General features: G+C 43.8%; 1 protein-coding gene across 4 annotated transcripts in view; it reads left to right on the forward strand.

Annotated features, from left to right (window-relative positions):
- The first annotated feature begins 708 nt into the window (after nt 1–708).
- Nucleotides 709–17,383, forward strand: part of CAPN13 (calpain 13) — an 82,907-nt gene continuing 66,232 nt past the window's right edge. For 2 of the 4 annotated variants that reach the window (XM_045054722.1, XM_045054723.1), the window contains exon 1: nt 2,655–3,069. In XM_045054722.1, coding sequence (XP_044910657.1) covers nt 3,033–3,069 — 37 coding nt within the window. In that variant the 5' untranslated portion in view covers nt 2,655–3,032. Of the gene's footprint in view, nt 1,233–2,654; nt 3,070–17,383 lie in introns of those variants that run through there. The other 2 variants (XM_045054725.1, XM_045054724.1) reach the window with 2 other exon arrangements.

Genomic DNA, 17,383 nt, shown 5'->3' on the forward strand with positions numbered 1-17,383 from the left:
CAAATGTTTTTGATTGCATACCCTATTAGTAAAATCATGTTGCTCACACACACACAGATTGAGGTCTATTTATTCATTAATTATATTCATAAAATAGTGTGTTTATCACAGACTGTATTTATAGTGAAAGTTCTAGCAGAGTGTGTTCCCTGGGGTTCAGGTGTCCCTGTAAATAAATATGAGGGAAGCTAAGCAAGGGTCATAACCCTCACTTCACAGATTAGTCAACCAAGCTTCAGAAGGGAAAGGACTTGCCCAAGTCAGATAGCTAAGAATTGTGGAGTTTCCAGTCACCGGAGGGACCCCTCCACATCTACCTGGCTACTTCCCAGGGGCCACGGACTCAGCCACACTTTCCAGTGCTCTAATCTTCCTTCCGGGTTCTAAATCCCTCTGTTGCCTGCCATGACAGTTTCGGGATGCATCCAGTCACATCGGTTCCTGGTGATTTCCACATTTTTTCTTGCTTTCCCTACTTTACCATTCTCACCTACAACACAGGGTGAGCTGGGCTCTTGGGGTTCTGGAGTCAGGAAGCACCTTGACCCTTTCTCCCCAATCCATTAAGCAGTGATGATGCAGAGACCTTGCCCACGCCCAAGCGTTATTGTGTGCTGAGACCTATCTGGGGAAAGAAGATGGTCTCGCCAACAGAAAGCCCAGGTGATGTGATTTACTCTGAGTGGGCCCTCTGGATGTACAACACCTGGCAACCGCACATCCTGTGTGAGAATGAGGCGCAAGGAGGGCTGCTTCCTGGAGCTTCTTAGCACTTCCTCTGTGCTTCAAGGGGGTTTTTGTAGAAACACCCATTTGATTCCCGTAGTGAAACAAGGAAACTGAAATATCTGAAAACAATGAGAGAAACACAATCCAGCAGCCAAGAAATTGTACCTTCAGCTGGGGGCTCCAGGAAGTGAGCCAGGATTGGGAGGAGACAGTCAGCTTGGGCCAAGAAGTGTCTGGAAGACTTTGCAGTTAAACTCACTGTCCTCCCTCCAGGAGGCCCTGAGGCTTGGTCCAGGAGACTTTGTTTAACTAAGGTGGGGCACTACCTGGTGAGCGCATATAAGGAAGAGCCTGAGGGAAGAACCCGGAACTCTGGGACTCTGCCACAGGGCTGACTCACCTGCCACCCTCCTCTGCCACTCTCCATCCCACAAAGCTGCTGCTACTGAGCCAGTCCTGACCTGGAATACTGCTGACATCAGATGCGCTCATCTAGGAAACAGGTAGGTAGGGTGTGATTGGTGACCTCCCGGGGCTTTGGACCAAGGTGGTGGTCCAAACCTGAGTGAGCATATGAATTTCCCCAGAGAGCGTCTTAATTTTCAGATGCTGAGCCTCCCACCAGAGCAAATGGTCCAAGGTTAAGCTTTAAGGAAAACTGGGGCAAGGGATGAGTTGACTCCCTAAGAGAAGATCATCTCAGCTTTGCATATTTCCTACAATGACAGGATCTTTGCTTTTGTGCACAAGGGCAACGTTGACATTAAGGGATACTCTGATGGGAGGAATCCCATCACCTTTTCCACCCATGTTCAACTTCTGACACATAGCACATGTTTAATATTTGCAGAAGGAAGGAATGGGGCCCAGACCTTGCCTTTTGTTTTCAAATGCTCTAGCTTAATAATTACAAGAACAAAGTTGAAAAATCTGGGTTAACCACAAGACTGATCACTTCAGAGATTCAGGTGGTTCCTTCTACCCCAACAGTTGCTTCACAGTCCCTGCCTGTGCCTCTGTGGCTGCTAAGGTTGGGTCATCTTTGAGATGTGATTCTCTTCTTAGGGAGACTGAGTTCTAGCTGTTATGCTTGAACCCAAGCTAACCAGAGTAAACGCAGACATTCTCCCTCTGGAGTTCTAGTTGGGTTATGACCTGCCAACTGCCCTGTTTGTCCTGGGAAAGAAACAGAACTTGGCTGACCCCCAGGTGGCATGATCTGGATAGTCATTGAGCACATTCTCTCGCATTGCCCCACCTGTATCCAGCTGGACCTAAACCATGTTTTTTTTTTTTTTTTTCCGTGACACCTGTGGGAGGACTGAATACTTAGCACATTGGGTGATGGGAACATAATCTACAAACATAATCTGTTTGTGTCTCTCTGATCCCTCCTTCCCAGGAGAGTCCTGATTCAGATTTGCATATAAAAGGCCTGACTGGGGACAAAACAGGGAAACTGGTTAAGCTGAGTAAGCCTGCACTTTCCAAACCCAGAGCCTGGTTGGAAGCACTGCTTGGGGCCCAGGCCACCCTGGGTTGAGTCTTGCTTCTGTCTTTATCCCCGAATTCTCAGGGGACTACTTCACTACCATGCACTGCTGTTTGCTTTGCAAGAACCGTTTGGAATAAAAAATTCTGTAATATCACGGGAGGCCACATCTGCTGGCCAGTCTGCAAAGCTAGTTCTCCCAATAAACAACCAGGAAAGCTTGGCCAAACCCTATTTCCTTATTTTAATAACTAAGATAGTTAACAAGGTGATCCCTAAGGGGCCTGGCAGGCCCTCCTGAACTGTGATGCTCCCCGCCGAAAGGCAGCTGAAGATCCTCTCCTCCTGCTCAGAGACCATCTATTTAGCTAATAAACAAATGCTGGTCTTTAAGAGCCGGTGGAGGGGTGAAGAAGTGAAGGCTGATCCCACTGCCTCCCCCCTGCTGGGTATGGCAGATGCAAAAAGTGTCTTGTCCCGAGGTAGTGACCCAAGATGGGCTCCCTCGGAGTCCCTGGACTCTGAAGTTAACATCCTCCCGCTGCCAAAACAGCCACAGGGGACCTTTACAACTGAGACTGGCCAGGACCTTTGGTTAATTTTATGCTGAAATGATGGTCCCTCAGGCAGTACTCCGCCTCTGATCACTGGCTGGATCAGCTCTGCTGTGCCCGCCTCCCATACCTGTAGATCAGGCCTGACCAGGACCTCACGCAGCTCAGAGACGGAGCCAGACTCCATCACGGCCCTTGGACCACAGCCCCTAGGGTTGTGTCTCCATCGGAAGTGACCACACATCTGCCTCTAGGAGATGCGGCCAGTGACCCACATCTGGATCAGTGCTGGAGGTAGGAGGGGTCCTAGGAATGTTTGCTCGGTTCTCCTCGCCAAACATCAAGTCTTGTCCCCAGTCCAGTCCTCACCCAGAAGTGACTGCCAGCCGGCTGAGCTATGTCATTATGCCCCATCGCCAAGATCCCCAGCCTCCTTTCAGGTACTAAAGTTGCCTGGGGGAGAAATTCAGAGGCATTCAGGGTGGGCTGGCTTCTAGGATGCTGGACTACCAGCCACAGCCCACCACTGCCCACTGAGGGTGCATTCCTTCAATTCCCAGCCTGTTCTGATCCAGCGCCCTGTCTCCCTCTGACACTGTCTGCAAACCCTCCTTTCTTCCTGTGACCATGTCACTTTCTCCAGATGAGCACAGGCCTCCCCATGACTCCCTTGGGGCCTTGTCTGTTCCGGCACGCGGCTGCCGGGCCTAGGCAGCGGGAGGGAGGCTGAGGCTTCCTGAGGCAGTATCTGCTACCCGCCCCCCCCCCCCCACCCTGCTCAGGCATCAACCGCCCAACCCAAGCTGTGGCTCTGCAGGCACAGTCCCTCTCCCACCTGCCTTTCCCCTCCCTTCAGGGCCTCAAAGGCCTGCCTCGACCCTCTGCTCCTCTTCCTCCTTGTCCCCCCTTCCTACCCCAGCCCCCCTCCAATGCTCTGGCCGCCTTCTTGCAATTTTTAAGGGCAGGGTGAGAAAGAATAAAGGAAGGTGTATGGGAACTCCCTGCCACCTGCTTTTCTCAGCTTCACTCACCTTTGCACACACATTTAGACACACGCAAGCTCTAAGTTCATTTTCTTTTGTGGTGCTCTTTGACATACTTATTCAGGAGCTCTTTTTGAAAAACTTTTTTTTAATGTTTATTTATTGAGAGAGAGAGAGAAAGAGAATCCCAAACAGGTACTGGGCTGTCAGTGCTGAGTCCCGCATTGGGCTCGATTTCACGAACAGTGAGATCATGACCTGAGCCAAAATCGGGTTGGGTGCTTAACGACTAAGCCACTCAGGTGCCCTTCAAAAGACTTTTCCTCTCCCACTGGTCCATGCCCTGTCCCCAACCCCACAAGTGTGACCCCATCCACCTGGGTGGAACCCTGGTTTCAGAAAAGTCTCAGAGCAAGCAGCTTGGGACACACCATTGTCATACGTCCTGGAGGTGATTGGAAAAGGGAGTCTCTCCCTTAGGGTGCTTGGCTGCTGGTGCTACTGACCCTATCTCCCCACCCCTGCCACCACCCCCCCCCCCACCACCACAGTGGGGAGCGGCCACTGGTGGAGCCAGCAGTAGGCTCCCAGTCCAGAGCTCTGGCCCATCGCTCCTGTGGCCTCCATGGGCCTGAGATGCCCAGGAATGCCAGACATGCACTGGGACACCTGAGGTCCAGCTGCTGGCATCCCTGTGTGGTGGCCAGAGGCAGTGCCCCGGAACTTGCTCTATGGGCCTGTTGTCGCAGGAGGGGACTTCAGAGCACTCCCTTGGGAGTCTCCATTACTGCACCTGTTTTATTTGCATCTGAGGGGGAAAAAACGGGCAGGATGCGTGGGCTCCATTTCAGTAACCCAGGATGCTGGGCTGGCGTGAGAAGGACTTTAAGTAGTAGGTTCTGTCCTTCCTTGCACTCCCCGTCTCCCTCAGGATCTCCACCCCCATCCACCTGCTGTCTCTGTCTTTCTGTATCCCTGCCCCCCTCTCTTCTCACTTTGTCTCCTTCCCATCCATTTCCTTCTCTTTGTCCTCCTCTGCTGCAAGATAGGCCAAGAGGAAATCATTTAAGAATACATTGATTATCTAAATGTAGAACCAATTTCCGAAGAAACTTAAAAAAAGAGAAAAGGCCCTAACCCCAGTGTGCGCAGTCCTTGGCACACCCTCTCTGGTTCACGCCTCTGGGAGGTAAGCCCTGTGGGGGCTGGGCTCCCTGGGTGGGGGGATGGGTCAGAAATAGCTCCTCATGGTTTCTGAGAGCCAGCAAGGAAACAGGGACTTCAGTCCTACAACCATCAGCACATGAATTCTGCCGGTAACTGTGGTCAGCTTGGAAGAGAAGCCTGAACATTAGATGAGAACACAGCAGGCTGATGCCTAGATTTCAGGCTTGTGAGATTCTGAGCACAGAACCCACGCACATTATTCCAGGCTTCTGAACCTACAGGATTGTGAGATAACAAATGCGTGTGATTTCAAACCACTGTGTTTGTAATCTGTTGAAGAATGAATTCAGATGCTTTAAAAAAAGGCGGGGGGGGGGGGGGGCGGGGGGGGGAGGGCCTGGGTGGCTCAGTCTGTTAAGCGGCCAACTTCGGCTCAGGTCACGATCTCACTGTCTGTGAGTTCCAGCCCCGTGTCGGGCTTTGTGCTGACAGCTCAGAGCCTGGAGCCTGTTTCAGATTCTGTGTCTCCCTCTCTCTGACCCTCCCCTGTTCATGCTCTGTCTCTCCCTGTCTCAAAAATAAATAAAACGTTAAAAAAAGAAAGAAGAAGAAATTGCACCTCTTAAAGACCCAGATTATAATTTGATACATGACAGTCCCCAGTGTCCTAACACCCCCTAATTTGCTTAAGAAGGAGCTGGAATTAGCTAAGTAGAAAGTATCTTCTCTTTATGGGTGGAAAAAAAAATCCACACCCAGAAATCCCAAGATCATACCAAATATGACATCGTGTTTCTGGGGCACATATAGAACCCAGAAGGAATGCTCTGCCTTGTCCTCAGAATATATGGCCAGTCTGCCAGGGAATTTTCTAGGCTTGTTTTGTGATTAAATGACACGTATCAGAGAACTTGGGGGATGGGAAGGAGTATCTTTTTATGCAAAGGCAAGTTTCTTTTTTTGTGTTCACACATGACAAACCCAATTTAACTGAAAGGGATAATATATTCAGTGGGTTCCGATTTCATTGTCTGCCCACCAATATCATTTAGGGAACCCACGTTTTCTGTTCCAGAAACACACAACATAACAGTTGAAAAGCACCTAAAAGGAAGTCCAGCCTTTTGAGTGTCCCAAAGGCAAGAGGAGGGGACAGCTTGCCCACGGCTCACAGCCTCAGCAGAGCGGCACAGACTCCCTTCTGCCTGGCCAGCAGTCGTTTTGTTACCCCACAGAAGCTCCTGGTGGGGGGGGGGGGGGGGGGGAGGGACCCAGCAGCTGAGGTCTCTGAGCCTGTGAGACCCTGGGTGTCAGAAGAGGCTGGGTCTACATGTTGAGGGCACCAGGGAGCAAAGAGGATGGGGCTACACCTCTATGGACCACAGAGCTGTTTTGGTGCTGTCTCTCTCCCCCTCTTCCTCGCCAGACTGCGCTCTCCTTGATGCTCTCAGCCCTGATGCTGAACCCAGAGTTCCTGGAAGGCAATGGAGAGTTCGAGCACTTTCTTCTCTGTTAACTGTTCCAGGTCTGGGAGCTTTCTAAATCTACAGCCATGCTAGAGCCTTCTTGCGTTTCTCTGGCTCCTGTGGCCCTTCGTGGGTAATGACCTCAGACCCTTCTCAGCCCTAATGAAACAGAAAAGATGCCCCTTGGTGGGGACAGTGACATACTCTGCTTTCGGGCCCGGTTGCCAGCCTTGAAGCTGGCAGCTGGATAGGAATCTCCTCCCAATGCGGGCCAAACTTCTCTTCCTCGGTCTTAAGCCTCAGTTTCTCCTGCATAGGGAGCCCACATAGTCTTCTTCTGAGGCCTGCCTTTCCAGGGGCCACACACCCCACTCCCAGCTTTCAGGCCACAAAGGCAAGGAAACTCAGATGATTCTGAAGTCAGGGAGTGACCCAGCAAAAGCACTGGTGTGGGTGTTAAGTATCTTTTTAAAACCTATAATTTATGTTCACTTTCACCTTCACACTACCTCCTACTAGGTCTCCCTGAGAAATAGTCCTGGGCCTTCCCTACTCCCAGCTGATTTGTATATGCACAAAATTTTCCTTTTCTCTCTACCCCTCCCCTCCCCCTCCTTCTCTTCCCCTCGGTTTCTCCCTGCCTCTTCTCTCCCTCTACTTCTCCCCCTTCTCTCTCCCCCTTCATCTGGCATAGTCTATCTACCTCTCCCTCCTTTCACCCTGCTCTCTCTCCAAAGCCCTGAAGTGTGCCTAGGTGTCATAGAGCTGAAAGTGGTTTGCATGGGGCTTTTTTCCGCCAGAGAGCAGTTAAGTGCCTTATTTTCTCCACTCCGGTGGCTAAATTATTCTCAATGTGTTAAACAGTGTAATTAAACACATACACACGCGAGTGCACAGGGCCCCTTCCCCCACCCTTCTTCTTGCTCCTTGTCAGCAGAGAGAGTGTCAGCCCCAGCCTTCAAGCTCTGTTAGTTTTAATTTGAGTTGTGGAATTAGTAATGGGTTTTGCTGGAACACTGTTGTGGGAAATAGATCGCTCCTCGTGCAGGGTTTGGGCACCATTTCAAACGAGTATTTGTTAAGGGGAAAACCATCCCTTGTCGTGTTCCGCTACATTACATCAGATTTATTTCCATTGTTCTGAAAAACACCAGCCAGGAGAGAGATGTGTGCATCACTCCCGGGCAGGGAACAATTGAACTCAGGGCTTCCCGTTTCTTAGCTGATTGAAAACAAAACGCACACAGAATCACCCAATCACCCTTTGTTGCTGGGACATGCTAAGCTCCTCCTGGAGGCAAGCCCTGCACCTGTCACTGTAAAGCCTGCAGAGCTGCTGGCGGAAAGTGACTGGATGATTTGGTGGCAAAACTTGGATGTTGAGGAAAAGCAGTTGAGAGAACCCCTGCAGGTCAAAGTTCTTGAAAGGATCTGTCCAATGCAAGGATTCTTCTGCACCACCACCACCACCACCACCCCCTCCCCCCGCACCCCCCCACTTTTAAGTTTTTCCGATTTCAGCTTGACTATCGCCACTGGAGAGCGCACATGGTCATCCATGCCATTAGCAGATCTTTTCTTCGTCACTGTTCACCAAGGCAGCCACTAGCAAGTGTAGATCTTTAAATTTAGATGTAAGTTAATTAAAATAAAATAAAATTTAAAATTCAGTTCCTTAGTTGCACTTGCTGTATTTCAAGTGCTCATTAGCCACATGTGCTAGGCTATTGGGCACCACTCTGGGGACCCAGAGAAAACTACTGTTGGGCGTCAGGAGGCAACTGGCTAATGCCTGGCCTGCCCATCGCCTGTTACAGGGCTCAGGTTCATGGATAGGGTAGTGGGCACCTGAGGAGATCCTGACAGCGTGATCATCAGAAGACCTACCACACAGTTCTTACTTCCCACACAGAGCCCTTAATAAGAATGATGGTATTTGGGGCATCTGGGTGGCTCAGTCAGTTTAGTGTCCAACTTCGGCTCAGGTCATGACCTTACGGCTTGTGAGTTTGAGCCCCACATTGGGCTCTGTGCTGACAGCTCAGAGCCTGCTTCAGATTCTGTGTCTTCCTCTCTTTCTGCCCCTCCCCTGCTCGCACTCTCTCTCTCTCTCAAAAATAAACATTAAAAAAAAATTTTTTTAAAGAATGTTGGTATTTAATGCCTACCTCATGCTCTGAGGCTGGTTTTATTACCACCACCTCCAGCCCATTTTATTTGTAAGTAAAGGAGGCTCAGATAGTAAGAACATTGATCAAGATCACTCAGTCACTAAGCGATATCTGAAGTCAAACTAAAGTTTCAAGTTGATCCCACATGCTCTTGACCACCATCTCATGGGTCTTTTTTTTTTTTTTTTAATTTTTAAAAGGTCAAGGCAAAACCCAGTTTTTCTGAATAGGAACATAACCCTGGTGAGGTCGAACAAACAGCAACAGGGAGCTTGATTTTTGTGGGACCAGGGGTGGCTGAATCTGTGCTCTGTCAGACCAGGATTATTCTGGAGGGCTGGGAACAGAACTTCTGGGCTGGGTCTGACAGTCCCTGTAAGTCCCTCGGTCTGTCTTTCTCCCAGTGAACACATCTAGATCTCCCACTTCCCAGGAAGTGATCTCTAGGTTCCTTGTGTGTTTAGGTGATGGCATTCTTGTGCCATTAGAAAAAAAATCCCTGTCTTTTCCAGGCAGGTATAACTGCACTGGGAAACCCTGCCTGCAAGCAAAGGGCTCTGTTCTGGCCAGGTGCCCTGTGCTAGCTACCCTAACACCCTGCTTTGGCTACCATTAAGGGTACACCATTGCTGTGCTGCTTGAAATGTAACCCCCACCCCCGGAACTGAACACAGTGGACTGGATGTCCACCACGGGTCAAGAGCAACTTTGTACAGGACCAGAAGCTCCCATGGTGTCTACAGCAGTGCCTTCCTGCTGTGGCAGCAGCTCAGGGTGGGCACGTCTTTCACCACATTGCCTTATTCACAATAGGAAGCCAAGTAAGCCGTACAAAATCTTTTCAAAATGAAACTGAGCCAAGGCAAATCCCACTCACTATTTACTTGCACAGTTAACTTTTAAATGAGAAGACAGATTTGCAGTTTCCCTGGGTAACTTCCATGTTCTCAGCTTGGAGGTCCTTTAGAATTTTAAATCTGCCATCTGCTTGGATAATTGTTCTTCCTTTATATCATTAAAATGATGGAAAAGTTGAAAAGTATCTTCATTTTCATGCCAACATCTTCATCCAGGATTAAGATACAAATGTTAAACAGGACAGGACAAGGGACAGAGTTCTGTGATTATCACAGTACAATGATTTTGAGATAATCCAGAATTATTCATCCATAATTTCTGGCTCAAATTGTGACTTCTGCATACTCTCCTGTGCTATACTACACTGTATTTCTGGACCGTACAATACTACAAGATACAACCAACCCAGTCTTACAGTCGAGTTTGTTTTTGCCACCTTATATAAATACAGGGAAGAAAGAGAAATTTTATCAAATACTTTTTAAAAAATCAAGGTGTGTTCTCTCTATATCTCAACTCACATGACCACACGTATGTGGCATTCTTCTGTTCCTCTAAAGAAGGAACTTTATTTTTGGAAGGGAAAAAAGAAAAAGAGGGAAAGTTATGTAATTGGTTTTGATAAGGTGATCTTTGCTTCTAGAAACCTAAGCATCATTTCCTAAGTAGTCAAAGTGTTTCTTTGCAAGTTCATTTCAGAATGTTGCTTTGAATATTGTATTTTTTAAACATATTATTATAAAATTATACAAAAAAATTTAGGGGCGCCTGGGTGGCTCAGTCGGCTGAGCATCCGACTTTAGCTCAGGTCGTGATCTCCCAGTTCGTGCGTTCGGGCCCCATTTCAGGCTCTGTGCTGACAGCTCAGAGCCTGGAGCCTGCTTCGTATTCTGTGTCTCCCTCTCTCTGCCTCTCCCTTGCTCGTGCTCTGTCTCTCTGTCTCTGTTTCTCTCTCAAGAATAAATAAAATATTAAAAAAATTTTTTTTTAATTTAAATCCATGCTTTAGGGGAATGAATGTGTTAATTGCAAATAAACTTCCTGTTTTATTTTTTTAACATTTATTATTGAGAGAGAAACAGTGTATGAGCATGGGAGGGGCAGAGAGAGGGGGAGACCCGGAGTATGAAGCAGGCTCCAGGCTCTGAGCTGTCAGCACAGAGCCCAACACAGGACTCTAATTCACAAACCCTGAGATCATGACCTGAACCGAAGTCAGTTGCTCAACCAACTGAGCCACCCAAGCACTCCTAAACTTCCTGTTTTAAAAGAGAGACTCTCTCCCAAAGTTTCTTATATTAAGTTCCCATAAGTATTAACATTTGGCTCAATTTATAAAAATTAAATTTCTAAGCAAATAGTCGTAACACATTTATATTTGTATAAAGTGAAGAGTATCTGTGTTCATCAAAAGACACAGTAAAGGAAGTAAAAAGATAAGCCACCAACTGGGAGAAGATATTTGCAACACATGTGACCAAGAAAAGATGACTATCCAAAGTAAATAAAGAATTCCTACAAATCACGAAGAAAAAGACAACGCAGTCGACAAATGGGCATAGGATATGAATATTCATTTCACATAAGAGGGAATGTGAATGAAGAATAAACATATTGAAAGATGCTCAGTCTCACCAGTAAGCAGGGAAACAGAAATTAAGACTGCAAGGAGTTGGCATTTTACTCCCATCAGATGGGTACAAATAAGACGTTTGCCAAAAACGAGTGCTAGTGAGGAGACAGTGATGGGAACTCTTTTACATTGCTGGTGAGATTATAAATTGGTACAACCTTGGAAAATAATGTGGTATATTCAGTGAGGTTGAATATATGCACAGACAAACCCATAAATTCCACTCAGTGGTCCTACCGTGTCACATACGAACCAATAGCGTGCGAACGTTTCTGTTGTTTGATCTCCCTACAGACACATAGGATGGTCAGCGTTTGAAATTTTAGCCTTTCTAATGAGTGTGTGGTGTCTATCTCGTTGTAGCAATAATTTGCATATCCTTGATGACTTAAGATGTAAAGCATTTTTTCATGTCGGTAATTGCCTATTTTTGTTTTTTGGGAAAATGTTTGATTTTTTACCATTTTTAAAGGGTTCTTTTCCTCTTACTGATTTAAAAGAGTTCTTTGTATATTCTGGGTTATAAGTCATTTGCCTGAAACGTATGTCACACATATTTTTTCTTAGCCTGTGGTTTGCATTTTTGTTTTCTTAATGGTGTCTTTCACGCTTTGGATAAAGTCTAACTGATGCATTTTTTTTTTCTTGTAAGGCTCATCTTTTCGTGGTCTGTCACTGACATATTTTCCAACCCTTAAGTTTGCAAACATTTTTCCTGTGTCTTCCTCTATGCAAGTATTCTGTTTTCTTCTAATTCAATTTGAAAAAAAATTTTTGTTTATTCATTTTGAGAGAGAGAGCATGAGCGTGCGTGCGCGTACACACACACACACACACACACACACACACACACACACACCCCTGGGGAGGGGCACAGAGAAGGAGACAGAATCCCAAGCAGGCTCCGCACCTGCAGAGCAGAGCCCAAGGCCCGGTTTGAAATCATGAATAGTGAGATCATGACCTGAGCAGAGATCAAGAGTCAAGCACTTAACTGACTGCGCCACCCAGGCACCCCAAAAGTGTTATAATTTTAAGTTTTATCTTTATGTTTGTGATTACTTTGATTCCCATATGGATATCCAATTGATCCAGCATCATTTTTTTTTAAAGGTGTTTCTATGTCCATTTAATCTTTGGAAACTTTGGAAAATTGGAAACTTTGTCAAAAAAATAATTGACGATTTATGTTGTGGTCTGTTTCTGGATTCTCCACTCTGCACCATTGGTCTATCTAATTGTCTATCTTTTTGCCAGCTGAAGGTGGGTTGGCTAACTTTTTAAAAAAAATATTTCTTTTAAAAAAAAGTCTTTGGTTATTCTAGGTCCTTTGAATCTAAGTGTAAATTTTAGAGTAAGCTTATCCATTTCTTTAATAAAAAACATTCTACAATTTCAGTTGGGATTGTATTGAATCTGTAGATACATTTGGAGAGAATTGCCATCTTGGCAATACTGAGGCTTCCAATTAATGAAGCTAATACATCTCCCCATTTATTTAGGTCTTCTTTAATTTTTCTCAGCAATGATTTATAGTTTTTGATGCAGACAGCTTGGATGTTTTTAGTTAGATATTTTTCCAAGTATTTTTAATAGAATGCTATTGTTTTCCTATTGCCTACTGCTAGAATATAATAACTAATTTTTTTATATTAACCTTGTATCTTGCTAAATTCAATCATTAATTCTGTTAGTTATTTTGTAGATTTCCTAGAATTTTCTACAATCAAAATATCAAATAAGGACCATTTTTCCTCCTGATTTTCTTTTTTTTTTTCTTTTTTTTCTTTTTTTTTTTTTTTTTGCCTTTTCTTAACGAGCTGGCTAGGACATCCAATACAGTGTTAAGTAAAAATGGTTATTATGAATGCTTAAAAAAAAAGTGGTGGCAGGGGCACCTGGGTGGCTCAGTTGGTTGGGCTTCTGGCTTTGGCTCAGGTCATGATCTCATGGTTAGGGGGTTTGAGCCTCGCTTCGGGATCTATGCTAGCAGCAAGGAGCCTGCTCAGGATTTTCTCTTTCTCTCCTTCTCTTTCTCGTTGCCCCTCCCCTGCTTGCACTTTCTCTCTCAAAATAAACAAACTTTAAAATTTTTAAAAGAAAGAAAGAAAAAATGTGACAATGGCATTCTTGCCTTAACTATGATCATAATTGGGAAAAATATTCTTCTGTCACTATGATTTTAGCTGTAGGTTTTTATAGATGCCCTTCATTAGTCTGAGAATGTTTTTACTTTTTCTAGGTAACTCTCCTTTGAGAGTTTTTATCATAAATATATGTTGAATTTTGTCAAATAATTTTAATTATTGGTTTTCTTTTTAGCTTTTTAATATGGTTAATTACAATGATTTTTTTTTTAGCATGAAACCAACCTTACATTCCTGAAATAAATCTCGCTCAGCCTTGATGTGCTATTCTTTCTCTTTTCTTTTTTACATTGTTGGATTTGATTTGATGAAATTTTGTGAAGGATCTTTGCCGTCTCTGCTCATGAGGGATAGTGATCCATACTTTTTTTGGGGGGTGTGGATTCTTTGGCGAGGCTTTGTTATTAGTCTCCTGTTGACCTGATAAAGTAAGTTCAGCAGTGTTTCCCGTCTCTAATTTCTGAAGAACTTTGTGCAAGATGGGTGCTATTTTGACCTGGAAAGTGTAAGAGAATTCACCAGTGAAACCATCTGGGTCTGGGAATTTCTCTGGGGGAAGCTTTTGTTAACAAATTCAATTTCTTGGTTAGATATAGGGTTATTCAAATTTTCTTTCTTCTTGGGTCAACTTTGATACTTGTAATTTTCAAGAAATTCATCCATTTCATGTCACAGCAAATTTTTTCACATTAGTTTCTTCGTAGTAGTGGCCTCTTATGAACTCTTTAATATTTATTGGATTTATGATAATAAACCCTTTATCAATGATGATATTGGTGACTTGTCTTCCCACTCTTTTGTCCTCAACTTGTTTGATTCTGGATTTATTTATTTTGTTGGTCTTCTCAAAGGAAAAGTTTCACTTTGCTAATTTTCTCTACTGTTTTTCTCTTTTATGAATTTGTGCTCTTGTCTGTACTATTTACTTCCTTCTACGTCTGTGGGTTTTCTTATTGCCATCATGATATCATCTTGGACTCATAAATTATTTAGAAGTGTGTTTAATTCCAGGTATTTGGGGGTTTCCTAACTATCTTATTGGTACTAACTTAAAATTTTAATTGTGCCATGGTTAGAGAATATTCTGTGTAATTCACTCCTTGGAAATACATGACTTTATGGCCCCGTGTATTTTCTGTTTTGGTGAATACATTTCATATATTTGAAAAGAATGTATACTCTGCATTTTTAGATGTAGTACAGTGTATGTGCCAATAAAATCAAAGCGATTAACAGTGTCATCCAGATCTTTTATGTTTTCACTGATTTTTAAAATTTTTGTTTAGTTGCCCTATTAGTTGCTAAACTATGAGTGCTAAATTCTACTATCATTGTAGAATTATTTATTTCTCACTTTAATTCTGTTAAGTTTTGGTTCATGTATTTTCTGGTTGTATTATTAGGTGCCTACACATTAATGATTTTATTTCTTCCTGATCAATTTTTGCCAATATTAAATGCCCCACTTCATCCCTGGCAATACTGTTTACTATGAAGTCTGTTTGGTAAATCTATTAATATGCACCTCAGCCTTCTTATGCTTACTGTTTTTATGGCATAATTCTTTTCATCCATTTACTGTCAAATTATCTGGTCTTTTTATTTAAAGTGTGTCTCACAGGCAGCATATAGCTGAGTTTTGCTTTTTTATCTCCTTTGTGAATCTCTGCCTTTTAACTAAAGTTAACATGTAATTATTGATATACTTGGATTTATGTCTATTTTTTGTATGTTTATCCACTATTCCCTCTTTATTGATTTTTTTTTGATTACTTGAATATGCATGTTTTAGTATCACATTTTATCTTATCTATTGTCTTTTGGGGGGGTGCTATATCTCTTTTTATTATTTTCTTAGTGGTTATATAGGGATTATAATACACTTACTCAATCTTCATGATTCTATTGCACCACTTCATGTAAAATAGAACACTTGCAGCCATGTGGCTAGCTTTACTTCCCTTCTACTGTTCCTTATGTTACAGTCATATGAATGATATCCAAATACTTTGAAGCATCTCCAGACAATGTTTTCATTTTTGCTTTAAACACATATATGTATTTTAAAGAATAAGAGGAAAAAAACAGTCTTGCATATTTACTCATATATTTACCATATGCCATTCTTGAAAATTCAGTTTTCCCTGTTACTATTGCCTATTAAATTGAAGAACTTCATTCATCATTCCTTCTGGAGCATTGTCTTTGGATGATTAATTCCCTTAGTTTTTGTTCATCTGAAATCTCTTTATTTCACTATGATTCCTGATATGTATTTTCATTGGACACAGAATTCTGTGCTAACATCTCTTTCTTTCAGCAACTTTAAAGTTATTCCACTGTTTTCCATCCTCCATGGCTTCTTGTGACAAATCTGGAGTCCTTTGCATCATTGTTCCCTTCAATTTCATGTGTCATTTTTCTCTAGCTCTTTCAAACATTTTTTATCTTTGGTTTCCAACAGCTTGATTATGATGTGTCTAGTCCTGGTTTTCTTGACTTTTCAAGCTTCTTGGATTCAAAAGTTTGTCTCCAAACTGGGGAAGAGTTTGACCATTTCTACAAAAAACTTTTTCTGCTCTACTATCTTGATTCTCTCCTCCCGGGCCTCCAATTACACATAAGTCACAGCTTTTGGTATTGTATCACATGTCCATCTGAGGCTCTGTTCTTATTCTTTTGTGTCCTATTATAATTTTCTGGAGAACATGGATTTAAAAAAGAAAGCAGGAATCAACCCAATTAAATTCAGACTATGCATCCAAGACAACCTTCTATGAGGTGCTAAGTGCTTAGAAAACTTTCTCAGCATCTTGTAGCTAATAAGGGGCAGAATGAGGACTTGAGCTGGAATCTTCTGAAGTCATTTAACTTTGGGGCTTCTTTCTTTTTTCTGAAGTCATTTAACTTTTTGCATCTTTCCTATGTATTAATAGGAATTTTCCAACAAAAGGACTTGCAGGGTGCCTGGTGGCTCAGTTGGTTAAGCATCCAACTTCGGTTTAGGTCATGATCTCACAGTTTGTGAGTTCAAGTCCTGCGTCGGGCTCTGTGCTGACAGCTCAAAGCCTGGAGCCTGCTTCGAATTCTGTGTCTCCCTCTCTCTCTGCCCCTCCCCCGCTTGTGCTTTGTCTCTCTCGGTCTCTCAAAAATGAATAAATGTAAAAACTTTTTTTTAAAAAGACTTGCTGGTTATGTATGTATAAAATCCTGAAGGCAAGCTTAAATAAGTGTTTTTGTCATTGTTTTTTATTGAACAGTTCTTTGAAGAAGCTTTTGTGAATCCCCATGAGGACTACTGGACTTGAAATATTTTCCAAACCATATGACCTCCGAATCTGTTCTCTGTGGAGGCTTCTGCTCCACCAAACACACTTAAAAACAGCTAATATGTGGCATTCATTCCACCAACACTTACAAGAATTTTATAGAATACCCACTATGTGCCAGACCTGGCACTAGGTGCTGGCAGACCAAAGATACTATCATCTAAGACATTTCTGCCATTCAGGAGCCCTTATTGTCTTTCCACAAAATTGAATAATGTTTATACACTCGGTGCTGTTGGGTCATTTTCACTTGTGTTTACCGACATCCTTCACCTCTTCTCTGATATGCCCCCTTTCCTCTTTGCTTGCACACTGCCTAAAGTGTGCTCCCAGGGGCAGAGAGTTGTTGGGACAGCCTGGGGTTAGTCACAGCTATGGACTGAATTGTGTTCCCCCAAATTCATATATTGAAGCCCTAACCCCCACTGTGACTATTTCTAGAGATAGAACCTTTAAGGAGATGATTAAGGTTAAGTGAAGTCATAAGCAGAAGGCCCTACTCCAATAGGACTGTGGCCTTATAAGACAAGAGGGAGAGCGCACACTCTCTGTCATGTGAGGACACATCAAAAAGGTGGTTGTCTATAAGGCAGAAAGAGAGTCCTCACCAGAACCTGACTGTGTTGGCATCGTGGTCTTAGACTTTCAGCCTCCACAATTGTGAGGAAGTAAATGTCTATTGCTTAAGCTCCCACTCTGCAGGATTTTGTTGCATGCTTGACAGACTAACACAGTCACCCAATTCAGCAGAAGACACAACAGGGACTGAGTGAAACTTACTTCATAGACACTGAGGGGAGCAGACCAGGTTTTATAGCCACCAACTGCATCTCTTGCCTGCTTCTCACTCTAGT

Source organism: Felis catus, chromosome A3, assembly GCF_018350175.1.
Source record: "Felis catus isolate Fca126 chromosome A3, F.catus_Fca126_mat1.0, whole genome shotgun sequence".
Taxonomy (NCBI): Eukaryota; Metazoa; Chordata; class Mammalia; order Carnivora; family Felidae; genus Felis; species Felis catus.